We start from the raw sequence: 13,706 nt of genomic DNA, 5'->3' as shown, positions 1-13,706 counted from the left end.
CTATTTTATTCATTCTGTAATGCATTGCCACTTACACTCCACTGTTTGCGGAATTCTTTCTCACTGTCTCAGCTTTGTGCTTTAAAACTCGACAGCACACAAAAATATGCTGTTCAGCGCTTAATTCAGAAGCCATGATATGCATTAAACTGATTAATTACTGCTGTGTAAGAATCAGGCATGCTGTATGGCTTACGGAAGCTTATCGTAGCCTAGCTGAGACTATGATATCACTGGGCAGTTAAGATGCTGATAATGGGAAACATATCATATGCTTCGTTGTTTCTATCTCTCTTTATATGACTTGATTTTGGGAACTGAGTATATTGCCAGGCTGAGTAGCTCAGGCTGGTTTAATCCTGGCTCAGTCTAGTGGTATTCAACATGGTATGGTCGTTGGCAAGTGGTATTTGAAGGTGATCAGATTTATCAGTCTTGTGTCAGTAGATTTACTGGCATTTAAAAGAACTCCTGCGGGGCAAAATTCCAGCACCTTCGTGTCTCCAAAAACCATAAAAATGTAATTCATGGGACGTGAAACCAATGTTACTACTGCTGAATATATTGTTTACTGAATGTGTTCTTGACTTGAACGTGTAATGCATTAATCTCCTGGATTTAAAAAATTACTTACCACCATCTCAGCAATGTAATGCGAGGAAGAATCATTATCTATTCGAAAATGTTAATATTTTGTATTGGAACGCATTTACAGATGATTCGAGCCAAGCTAAACTTTGATGCTGGTGCCCTTTGGCCTTCACGTCCTTGTTTTATAGAGTCATTTCCAGATTCTGGCAGAAGTTCTAACTGTGTGGAAATGTCAGTAGATTGTGTAACATTAGGTGTCCAAGAAGTACAATGCCATACCTGCTTTTTGACTGTATTTACAGTATGTATGAAACTCTTTTCTTCCTTCTCTCTAGAATGTTCCCGAAGAAGAAGAAGTGGATCGCACAACATGGGGAGAATTGGAATCTGAATCAGAAGAAGAGAGTGAAGATGAAGACGAGGAGGAAGAAGAAGGCGAGAAGGAAGACGAAACTGGTCTTGTAACACCTGCTGAAGGTCTTATTACCCCATCAGGCATCACATCAATTCCTGCTGGTATGGAAACTCCCGAGATTATTGAACTGAGGAAGCGGAAAATCGAAAGCGAAATGGAAGGGTAAGGTTTATATTTACAGTACATTTGAAATATGACACTGATTAATGGGAGTGGTATGTATTCAGTCAAGGTACACATTCAGATTCATTACCATTTTGAATAACCATTTTAGCTTAATCGTATAATGCAACTCTTTGATCATTCCCTTCTCCTGTGTGGTGCAGTACACCAAGTCATTGTGAAGAAGTGTGCAGTACGTTTCATTGTACTTCAGTTGGTGAGTTGGCCGTGCGGTTAGGGGTGCATAGCTGTGAGCTTGCATCCGGGAGATAGTGGGTTCGAATCCCACTGTCGGCAGTCCTGAAGATGGTTTTCCATGGTTTCCCCGTTTTCACACCTGGCAAATGCTGGGGGGTGTACCTTAATTACGGCCATGGCCACTTCTTTCCCACTCCTAGCCCTTTCCTATCCCATCGTCGCCATAAGACCTGTCTGTGTCGGTGTGACGTAAAGCCACTAGCAAAAAAAAAACTTCAGTACATTGATTTCTTCAGTATTTATATAGATCTGTGATGTTTTCTAGCAATTTTCTGTGAGTCATTGGAATTGGGGTCTACTTTGGCAGCAAATTCTGGTGATAAATTAATGCTTTCCTAAATATTCATTATTAAGGAGTGTCCACTATTAGGAAAATCTAAAATAAATATTGGAACATATTTTCCGTATGAACATTCGCAGCTATAGTCCAAGAACAATAACATTAAGTTTAATAGTATGCCTAATAGAGTAATACAAAACAAATAGTGTAGTAGTAGTAATAGTCGTAGTAGTACAGTGAAACTTCTCCTAGATCAAAAATGAAACAAACATGACATTAATTTAAAATAAATAAATGCTAACTGGATTAAAATCACTACAGTGGAACCTCAATAATTTGAAATTTGTTAACTCAAAATCCCGCTTAATTCGAAGAAGCTCTTCTTCCCAGAAACATGAGGTACGGTTTTGTATGTTATTTAGATTGTTTCATTCAAAACACGGGTAGTTCGTAATTCGAAGGTGATTCCCGTAGGGAATCTGAAATATTTGTTCCGAATGAGTAAATTAATAATACCAATATAAGTGGTCCGTTATATCAACATCTATATCATCTGATGGCCAAGCAGGCATCAATTTTTTATAACGAGACGAAGTCTCTCATAGTGCACTGGCACTGTCAGTGGCTACAATTAGCCTACGCAGTGGCTTCCACGGTATGCACCAGCCACTAGGTGTGCTAGGTACCAGCTGATGAGCCCAGCCTAGCACACGGGGGTGAAACGCTGGCAACCAGAAATGAGTTTATAATGTCCAATAACAGACCATTTATATTGGTATCAGTATCCAGTGTTCAGGAGATAGTGGGTTCGAACCCCAGTTTCGGCAGCCCTGAATATGGATTTCCGTGGTTTCTCATTTTCACTCAGGCAAATGCTGGGGCTGTACCTTAATTAAAGCTACGGCCGCTTCCTTCCCACTCCTAGCCATTTCCTGTCTCGTCACCATAAGACCTATTGGTGCCGATGTGATGTAAAGCAACTTGTAAAAATGTGTTTTGTTACTAATGGTTTTTTTTCTTAATTTCTCATATAATTTCATTTTCTGTATCTTCTTTTTGCAGGAATGAAACTCCCATGTTGTACCAGGTACTGCCTGAGAAACGAGTCGATCGAGTTGGCAATGCCATGATGGCGTCTACTCATATTTACGATATGACAGGTGCTGGAGCACCCCCTCCGGGAGTTGCTCCTCCTCGTCGTGGACCTGAAGGTCCGGGAACTGTGGAGTTGGCTTTAGATCCTTCAGAATTGGATCTTGTGGACACAGATGCAATGGCTGTTCGGTACGAGCAGCAGATACGAGAGCAACAATCTCAGTTACAAAAGGAAGATCTCTCAGACATGCTAGCAGATCATGTAGCAAGACAAAAGGTGAGAATTTTTATTTAATTCTGAATGAGTTCCTGTAAATAATAATAATAATAATAATAATAATAATAATAATAATAATAATAATAATAATAATAATAATAATAATAATAATAACAACAACAATAACCTTTGAACTCTATTATTCCTACCCAATTCTTCATGCTCATTTCCTGTTTTATTTCTAGAGGACAGTCAGCTGTAGGATGTGAACACCATCAAACAGTCTTACACAAAATCAGATTATATTACATGAAAACTATTTACAACCACACAACAAGTTAATTTTTGTAATTTTTCATCATGTGATACTTTTCAAAACAGTTTTCACATTGAAGGCCTGCTTGTCTTGAACATGTTTTACAGTAGTAAACTGTTTCTGTAATTTGTTTGAATAACTTAGCAGTGGAAAAGGATGATTTTTACGTGCTGTTTTGTATCCACAGTTTGAATTGTCAATTGGATGTTCAGGCAAATCAGGATCATCGTTTTTCTACTGGTGTCATGGGCACTGGAGAGCATCACCACTTCCTATTTTGTTACCACTATCATTACTTTCACTTATATTATGCACTAATGTATCGTTGAATCATTGAAGTCGCCAGTTGGTTTGTCAAAATGTCTTTCACTCCCCTTTACCTGCCATATTATATATAAATTCATGAGAGAAGACGCATAAGAAGATGAAGGCGAAGCCATGTTCACGAACAAATCCTGTCACAACAAATTATATATGCACTCAAAATCGAGAGTTACAAAGCCCCTAAAATTCCCATGAAATACCATATAGCGGGAAAAGTGTGCCGTAGGTTATATTACATGGCTCTACAATACAACAACACAGGAGTGCTGAAAACATCACCTGAGTTCATGTCGAATGGGACTTGGCATCGAAGCAGAAAGTTAATATTTCAATCTTGAGTCTCGTTTGACAAAGGAGTTCAAATGGTTCTATAAACACATCTGATATTACCTGAATCAGGCAAAACCAGTCCATTCAGCTCATAGTTTTAATATTTTCCTGGAAGAAGGGTTGGAGTGGTATGTCAGGTGAACAACTTTTTGTGTTTCCTTCATTTGAATATTAGTGAGTCATGGTCTAAGAGACTTTGTTATTATAATCTCACTAACTGCTTGGTGACCGTTTTTAACGCTGCTCTTGAACCAAACACATTTTGATTGAGATTTTGCTACAAGACTTCTAATTGTTTTAATAAGTTTGCAGGATTTGTGGCATTAGTACACAGTGGCTTCAATGAACTGCTGCAGATGCTCTTATTTTTTTTAGTAACGAAATACGGTGTCAGATATCAAAGACCTCCTCTGTCCTCGTGTACAATTACTATGCTTCCATAAGTGCCGTTGAATACAGTTATCACACTTCATCCTCTCATCAACTACATGAACTAAATACCCAGAAACGAGTATTTGGAAAACTGTTCTAGATTAATTTCGGCAATTGCCATCCAGAAATTTCAGTTAATTTAATAAAACCATTACAAGATCCGGAGACCAATTTTGTAACTGTCATTGTCTGTGGCAAAATGCACCATTATTTAATAAGATTTCACCGTTCATTCATCATTCTCATTCTCCTTCACATTTGTGGCTTGGAAATTAATTATGAGTCCTGATTTAATAGTTCTTTTGTTAATGAATACTCTGTTCGTGCAACAGTTGTGTTATTGTTACCACCCTTCATTCTTACTACAGTGCTGAAAGCTTCTACATGCTCTCCAGAAATCTCCCTGAGAGAAGATGATGATGATGATGATGATGCTTGTTGTTTAAAAGGGCCTAATATCGAAGGTCATCGGCCCCCCCTGAGAGAAGAAGGTGTACCATCTTCATATTGGCCTGTTTTGATTCATGTTGGAGTTTTTCAGTATATATTGAAGAAAATCCTGATGTAGCCATTATAGTCTTTTAATCAATCAATCAATCAATCAATCAATCAATCAATCAATCAATCAATCAATCAATCAATCAGTCAATCAATCAATCAGTGATTTGCATTTAAGGCTGTTGGACCACGGGGCCCTAAGCTGAGTCCTGGCATTGCTTCCACTTACTTGTGCCAGGCTCATCCCTTTCATCTATCCTATCCGACCTTCCTTGGTCAACTCTTGTTCTTTTCCAACCCCGACGCTATTAGGTTTGCGAGGGCTAGGGAGTCTTTCATTTTCACGCCCTTCGTGGCCCTTATCTTTCTTTGGCCGATATCTTCATTTTTCGAAGTGTCGGATCCCTTCCATTTTTCTCTCTGATTAGTGTTATATAGAGATTGGTTGCCTAGTTGTACTTCCTCTTAATACAATAATCATAACTACCTAAGGCTGTCGCCCAGCTGACAGATGCCTTATCAGTATTGTTTATCTAGCTTTTTCTTAAACATTTTTAAACAACTTGGAAATTTATCAAACATTTCGTTTGATAAATTATTCCATTTCCTTACTCCTTGTCCCATAGCTGAATATTTGCCTCAATTTGTTTCATCTACTGCAGAATAAATGTTCATATAATCAGGATTGTTTTGTCGCATGCTGTGGTTCCTGTCAAGTCAGTGATGAATCTATACATACCTGTCATATTCTTAAATGTCCTGGGCTCGGTGTATATTCTTGTCAAGTAGCAAACTGATTTTGTCAAATTTCTTTACTTGTTAGCCAAGCTGAGAGTTCAGGCTGGCCTCCCGAGCTCAAGTTGTTATGTTCGATCCTTGTGTTCGATCCCGGCTAATTCCAGGTATTTGAAGGTGTTCAGATATGCCACCCTTGTGACGGTGTATTTACTGACACATAAAAGAACTTCTATGGGACCCAATTCTGGCACCTCACAGTCTCCGAAGACTGTAAAAGTAATTAGACATAAAATCGAGTCTTCCTCATCTTGCCAGGCTGACTATCTTTGACAGTAGAGCACAGGCCTTCTGAGTTCAAGTTGTTAGGTTCTATACCAGCTCAGTCCAGCGGTATTTGAAGGCAGTCAGTTATGCCACCCTCTTGTTTATAAATTTACTGGCATGGAAAGAACTGCTACAGGACGAAATTCAGTCACCTCGGCATCTCCGAAAACTGCAAAAAATAGTTAGTGGGACGTAAAATGAGTAACATTATTATTAAACTTGTTCGAGGACACTGTTCATACTGAGTAAGCATCAAAATGTAATGTGGTAGAAGAAAGATCAATATTTAATTTATTTTTCAGAGTCTGGTGTGAAGTATTTGCAACGTCCTTCCTGCTGTGATGTAGGGGTTAGCTGACGGCAATTGCCTGGTTGACATGGTATTCAGTTCCTGTAGAATGACTGGGGAGAAAGTAGGTTAAAAAAGATTTCTCTTTGTCAACAACCCCCTGTGGGTGGGGGACACAGACGAAGAATACTCCCACGGTTTCCCCTGCCCGTTATAAGTGGCGACTAAAAGGGGTGACCAATTGATGATCGAATTAGAACCATGACACTACTTGTAATTAGTACCATCACACAGGGAACATCATGGGTCGCTTTTACTTGTGCTTAGTACCACTATGTTCGGTACGCAATAGGTTTGTAATTAGTAGCGACAGTGTGTGCTTCAAGCTGGGTTTAACAGTACCTGTGATTAGTACCACTATATGAGCGACACCATGGTTCTGCCTTGCTTATGATTAGTACCGACTATTGAGGAACACCTCGGGATAGTACGAGTCCCTGTGGTTAGTATAGTTATATGGGGAACACTATAGGTTTGCGTTGCTTGTAAATGGCGCCGCAGTGTGAGAAACACCATAGGTCTGTGATACATGTGCTCATTACATTACCTGTGAGTAGTGCCATAATGTATGGAATACCGCGAGTCTACGCTACTTTTGACAAGTACCATTATGAGAGGCCGATGACCTTGATTTTGGACCCCTTTAGACTATAAGCGTACTAAATAGTATTGAATAGATTGATCCTTATATTTCATTTCATTACTTTGTGAATTTCGATTCAATACGGACCATATAATGAAATTCTTGACGTTGAAAGACTAGAAGCATCATCGATTCAGTATTGTGCTTTAGAAGCTGTCCCTTGGTCAGTAATACTATTGTTTAACGCTAGTTTCTGGGAATGTGGGGCATTGCGGGTTGGAACCACTGATTAAATTCATATGCATCCATTCATTCTTCGTCCTCGCGTTTTGAATTCTGGTCAGTGGAGGATTGGGGACTTTTAAATTGTCATTACATTTTGTCTCATTTTGTACCATTAGGGGCCAATGACCTAGATGTTAGGCCCCTTGAAACAACAAGCATCATTATCATCATCATCATCATCATCATCTTTGCCGACATAGAATTGTGTTTCTGATATATGAGGGGGGATCAAATATAAACGGGATTTTATTTTTTATTTGAATTCATTTATTGAAAAACACAAGGCAATTACAATTTATTTTTCTACATACTTTCCTGCTTTGGAAATGCATTTGTCCCAGCATATGGGCAGCTTTTTTATGCCCTCATCATAAAAAGAACAGGGTTGTGTCACTAGCCAGTTGTGCATGAAGTCTTCCAGACTCTCGTCATCTTCAAATCGTTGCCCTCCTAGAGCTTCTTTAAGCAGTCCGAACAAATGGAAATCACAGGGCGATAAGTCCGGGCGGTAAGGAGGATGATCCAGTGTAGTCCAGTGCATTTCCTGTAGCTTGGAGACAGTTAGAGGTGCAGTATGGGGCCGCACATTTTTGAGTCGGTTGGTCTCGTCTTTTGCGGCGATATACAACCCTCACCTTGTTCAACAGCTTGCAGTAGTAAGCATCATTGATTGTGTGTTGCTCATGCAAAAAATCAATCAGCAAAATGCCTCACAGATAAAAAAAAACTGTTGCAGGAACCTTGCCAGCTGACAGTTGAGTCTTGCCTTTCACTTGTGCTGCCTCCCCTTTCCTCTTGCACTTCTTACACACATGCGTCCTTGACAGTGTTTGATCACCGAACAGTGCAGTCAATCTCTGGAAAATTTCCGCTGCTGTAACTCCTTCATGAGCAAGAAATTGTACGAGGGCATTTTTTTTCAACCTCCGGAGGGTCATAAATGAAAGACAAGTGTACGTATCCAAATGAATTTATTACCAAATGTTAGGTACAAATGTGGTTACTTTTCAACATAATCACCATAAAGATTGAGGCATTTGTCATACCTGTGGACAAGCTTTCCAATCCCCTCTGCACAGTATGTTGCCGCCAGTGAGTTCAGAACGTTGGTTTGAAGATCTTCATCCTCCTGGAACCTCTGCCCTCCCAGCCACTTTTTCAGTCCCAGGAAGAGGTGGAAGTCACTCGGCACTAAATCGGGACTGTACGGTGGGTGGTCAAAAACGTCCCACCGAAATTCCTCCTGCAGAAGTTGTTGGGTGACACGAGCTCTGTGAGGGCATGCGTTGTCATGAATGAAGAGGATTCCAGACATCAGCATGCCTCATCGTTTGTTCTGTATGGTCCTCCGCATTTGTCGTAAAGTCTGGCAATAAACAGCTACACTGATTGTAGACCCCCATTCCATGAATTCAACAAGCAACACACCTGTTTGGTTCCAAAGGACTGTAGCCATCATCTTCCTTTCATTGAAAGTTTGCTTAAACTTCTTTGGTTTGTTTGGTGAGTGCATGTGCATCCATTGACGTGATTGTTGTTTTGTTTCGGTGGTGACGTACAAAACCCAAGTCTCATCGCCAGTCACAATTTTCTTCAACAAATCGCCACCTTCAGCCTCATAACGGGTTAGAAACGTCAACGCTGCTGCCATCCGGCGACTTTTATGGTCATCAGACAACATCTTCGGAACCCATCGGGCACACAATTTCCTGTAGCGCAGGTGTTCTGTTAGGATCTTGTAAACAGATGACCTTGAAACTGCAGGAAATTTCTCACACAACTCGCTTACGGTAAACCTTCGGTTCTTGCGAACCTCTTGGTCAATTTCGTGAACAATGTCATCTGTAGCGACAGACTTGCGTCCTTGACCCCCTTCATCGTGAACATTGGTCCGGCCTTCTTTGAACTTCCTGCACCATTCACGCACAACACCATCACTCATAACGTTTGGACCATATACTCGACTCATTCATCCATGAATGTCAGCTGCACTATTCCCTTCTGCTTGAAGGAAACGTATCACACTACACACCTCACATTTGGCGGGAGCGTCAATAGTGATTCCCTATGGGAATCAACATCTATATCAGCGTCAATAGTAGCGGCCGTGTTTCCGTGCCAATACCTTGGCTCACACTGGTGTTAGGAAATTGGGTGTAACCATGGGTAGAGGGGAGGACTTGCGCAGTCACCTTCCATGCGCGAACAGTTCCCACAGCTTGTGTGGTTCTTTACCTGTGCGATCGGAGGTTGAAAAAAACGCCTTTGTATAATTATGCATTGCACAGTAGAGGAGTGCACTTTTTGCTCCGACATCGTGAGCGTTACTGACGAAACGGCGGGAAATATCTAACCGCACGCTTTCCCACTCCTAACGGTCCGCCTAAGCATAGCAGAAACGCGGGGCCAGTCCAACCAGTTGTTCATGTTTAGGAACAAAAATCCTGTTTATATTCGATCGACCTTCGTATCTCTCCTCAGGTGTAAGCAAATAGTTCTTAACATGCAGGCCACCAAGCGAGTTGGCCACGTGGTTGCAGTTAAAAGCACACAGCCATAAGCTTGCATTCGGGAGAAAATGGGTTCGAACCCCACTGTCGGCAGCCCTGAAGATGGTTTTCTGTGGTTTCCCATTTTCACATCAGGCAAATGCTGGGGCTATATCTTAATTAAGGCCATGCCCGCTTCCTTCCCACTCCTAGTGCCTTCCTATCCTGTCGTTGCCATATGACCTACTGTATATGTGTCGGCATGGTGTCAAACCAATTGTAAAAAAAAAAAAAAAAAAAAAAAAAAAAAAAAAAAAAAAAAAAAAAAAAGCATGGTGCTTACTTCCCTCTCTCTGCCCCAAATATTATTCTCACACCAGTACAACACCCTCACATAAAGAAAAACATATTCATTTAGTACATAGGGCTATTGATCATGCTGTACTGACCCTGTAAATTAATACAGTGCAGTGACAGTATTACTTGTTTGGCTTTGAGTTTTTCTGTTTCCAACTTGGTTATATGCATTTACTCTCCTATCTGATATGCATTCCAGTGACCTGTTGAGATTTAAATTATTATGACTAACTGTAATTTGGAATTTTTAATTTTTGTTTCAGAACAAACGAAAGCAACGTCAGCAACATCAAGATAATAAACAAGCAAAGAAATACAAAGAGTTCAAATTTTAAGATATGTAAATTAATGATTTTTATTTAATTGAGCAAATAATTGATGTGAACCATCATATTTAGAATATAAGTACAATAAAAATAATGTTTTTATGTTTTGTGTGAGAGAAATGATTCAGGGGCTCTTAGTACCATATATATGTAAATTAGCTCCACATACTTTTATTTTTCAAAATTTCGCAGCGGAAAGTTTGGTGCTGTGTCCCCAAGATACAGAAATCTGGAAGTTGGTATTCTTCTGTCCACTCTGTTGGCAACTCTGTTCCTGCCCCAAGCGACAAATGTGCAGCACACATATTATGTCACTTTTTGGTGGCAGTTTAAGTCGTAGCATGTGTTCTGGATGGCTGTCATAAATTTTCATCATAAGTTGTTCACAACTAAGCTCCAAATTATTGAAGAGGTAGTAATTGTAGTGCAAGAAGGAAGTGTGATGTGGACAAAAGCTGCAATATGTGATTGGAGGATAAATAAAGCTTGTCTTGAACATACAAATTGAAACTGCTGGACATTTTGTGGAAAAAATGCAAAGTCTCTAGAAATCAAAAAGATGATATGGGAATATGTAATGGGAAAAGGACAGTTATGATATGTGGTCATGAGTGAAATGTGTCTGTGGAAAGTTATACCAATAGCACGAGAGTAAAAAATTATGGGCTTTAATGCTAGCCATGGATGGTTCACGTGTATTTTTGAACAAAATTACTTCATTTTAATAGGAAAACTAGCTTTGCATGACATCTCCCAACCATTTATGAAAAAGGATTTTGGATTTCCACAGATTTGTTGTCGATTTGTGCTGGAGAAATTCATATTTACTCTCAAAAACTGGTAATGCAGACCAGACGCTCGTGTATCTTGAAGATTACGATGCGACAAGTTGTCATCATTTTGTAATTAAAGTTTTCAGTATAGATAACAAAGCTCTACAAATACCAGTACGAAAGGAAAATTTTCAAAATTTTCCTACCTAAAATGAGGGTGCTGGGGATTATTCGTGTGTATACGGTAAGTATTTATGTGCCAAAACCTGTTGTCCTTCAGTGGTCAAAAGTATAAAGATTGGACTTTCCACCTAATCAATACTATTATTTATTATAAGGTACTTTATTGTTTTACCATATGATGAATGTATGTACATATATATTTTTATGATAAATGTGCATAGTCACAAGTCCATACAATACTACAACAGGTCTGGTTTTTTGACCCAATCAACTGCTTCATCCGATGTGCGGTGACTGTCCATTAGCTTTCCTTTGAAAGCTTGAATTGGGCAGTCAGCAGCGATGTGGTGGATTGACTGAGAAGGGGCACCACAATCACAATCTGCAGAGCTAGTCCAACCCCATTTGCACAATAGATAGCCACATCTGCCTTGTCCAGTTCTGATCCGATTGATGATTCTCCACTGTCACCTTGGAAATTCAAATCCTTCTACACGTTTAGAAGGGTTCTCAACTAGATGTTTTGCCATACGACGTATCTGTGTCGGTGCGACGTAAAGCAAATAGCAACGAGATGTTTGTTGACTACTGATGACTGATCCATAAACTGTTCACATGAAAAGAGGTTCTTTCAAGATCGGTTGCACAATTCTCCAATAGATCGCAGATATGAAGGAAGGAACATTTTGACCATCCCACTTCAGATAATGAGGCATTAAACTTAGACAACTTGACCTCGAGAAAATTACATGCTTATTTTATTCACCCCTTCAAAATACAACTCGCACCTGTTTCGTTGTAGAAGTTAATGTTAAAAACATCAAGACATGTGATACTTGATTATTAAACTTTAGAAAACATAAGACTTAATACTGATGCAAGTTTTACAGAAACATTGTACCATTTAAATTAAAAATAAGATGTTTTTAAAGCTTAAAATAAGAGCATTTAACATTGTAATACAGAAATCAAAGGAGAGAGAGAGGGGGGGGGGGGGGGGGGAGGCGCACATCAAGATCAGTGACTTCTCATCCAAGCACCTTTTAACACTACAATGTATTAATGTAATTTAGAATTAGTCATCTAAAATTAGAATATGTAGTGTTTTAACATTATATGCTATTTTAAAAAAGATCAAGGTTCTTCAGCAGCTGAAGATGGCCCATGTATGGACCCAAAACCTTTTCTACTGTACTCTACTGTAGTGTACTGTAAAAAGTTCTAAGTGCCTTATAATAAATAATAGTATTGATTAGGTTGAAAGTCGAATCTTTATGCTTGTGATCATTGGAATTATCAATACAGGACATGAAGTTAATAGATTATGTTGTACTTCGTTCAACTTCCATTCCCTGATTTTGTGAACATTCTTGGTAGGAAAAAAAAAAAAGAATCTCTGCATATCCTTTGTGAAAGTAATTTACGTGTACATATTGAACACTGGGAATGAGGGTAGGAACATACACAAGGCTAAACACAATGACAGGGCAGTGTGGGAAACTAGAGACTAGCACAACATGAAAACAATAAAGGACATGAACAAACTCCATGTATGTAAAGATGAAGTTTGTCTGTGCCCTTTTGTATTTTCTGGTGTGTATCTGCATCTTCTTTTTGTTGCTTTCTCTTGTTTCTTCTCTGTCATGGGCTTGTATAAAAAACAGTAATAATACCAGGAAATTCTGGAGTTTGGTACCTTTTAATTGACATCCTCACACTGTTTAAATATTTACTGTATAGTAGGAATCAGTCAAGAAACCATACAATTTATAACTTCTCAGAATGTTGAAAATTTATGAAAAGAATACATTTGGATAAAGTCATTTATTGAAAAAGGAGAGATAACTTATGTAGGGAGGTTTTTAAAAAATATTACTCACTGTTTGAATTACCAACATAAAAACAAATCCCATAATTTCAAGGAAAGCTCACAGGAAGAAATGTATATACACAAGAACCTCGTTTATTCGGCCCTCATTAATCCAGATCTCTGGTTTCTCAGGATTGAAAGTAATAAAAATTTATTTTTACTTGTACAGTATTTCTTTTACGGGGTCGACTCTTCTTGAATGTCTTTTCCGCCAAGGACAGGAATTGGAAGTAATTCGGCAACAATCTATCAAAGGTACCATCCTGGCATTCACATGGAATTGAGAATGGGAAACCATGGAAAACCATTCCCAGGACAGCCGAGGTGGAATTCGAACCCACGCTCTTCTGAATACAGTGCGCTACTAACGTGCCTCAGCACGCAGAGCTACACCGCTCGGTAACATTGTTTGGTTACTTCATCAATCAGTTTTTTAATGACAATCCTGCTGACATGGAGTCTATGACACTCATTCGCTACTGCAGACGTTGTTATCTTGGGTTCACATCGT

At 39.3% G+C, this 13,706-nt stretch overlaps 1 protein-coding gene across 1 annotated transcript in view; it reads left to right on the top strand.

Moving 5' to 3' along the window:
- The window catches only part of Sf3b2 (splicing factor 3b subunit 2), a 107,270-nt gene extending 95,659 nt beyond the window's left edge, over positions 1 to 11,611 (top strand). The window contains exons 12-14 of the mRNA XM_067145197.2: positions 927 to 1,168; positions 2,769 to 3,078; positions 10,307 to 11,611. Coding sequence (XP_067001298.1) covers positions 927 to 1,168; positions 2,769 to 3,078; positions 10,307 to 10,378 — 624 coding nt within the window. The 3' untranslated portion in view covers positions 10,379 to 11,611. The remainder of the gene's footprint in view (positions 1 to 926; positions 1,169 to 2,768; positions 3,079 to 10,306) is intronic.
- The last annotated feature ends 2,095 nt before the right edge of the window (positions 11,612 to 13,706 follow it).

Source organism: Anabrus simplex, chromosome 4 (assembly GCF_040414725.1).
Source record: "Anabrus simplex isolate iqAnaSimp1 chromosome 4, ASM4041472v1, whole genome shotgun sequence".
NCBI classification, from domain to species: Eukaryota; Metazoa; Arthropoda; class Insecta; order Orthoptera; family Tettigoniidae; genus Anabrus; species Anabrus simplex.
The sequence above is the reverse complement of the archived record's forward strand: the minus strand, read 5'-3'. Positions and strand labels throughout refer to the sequence as shown.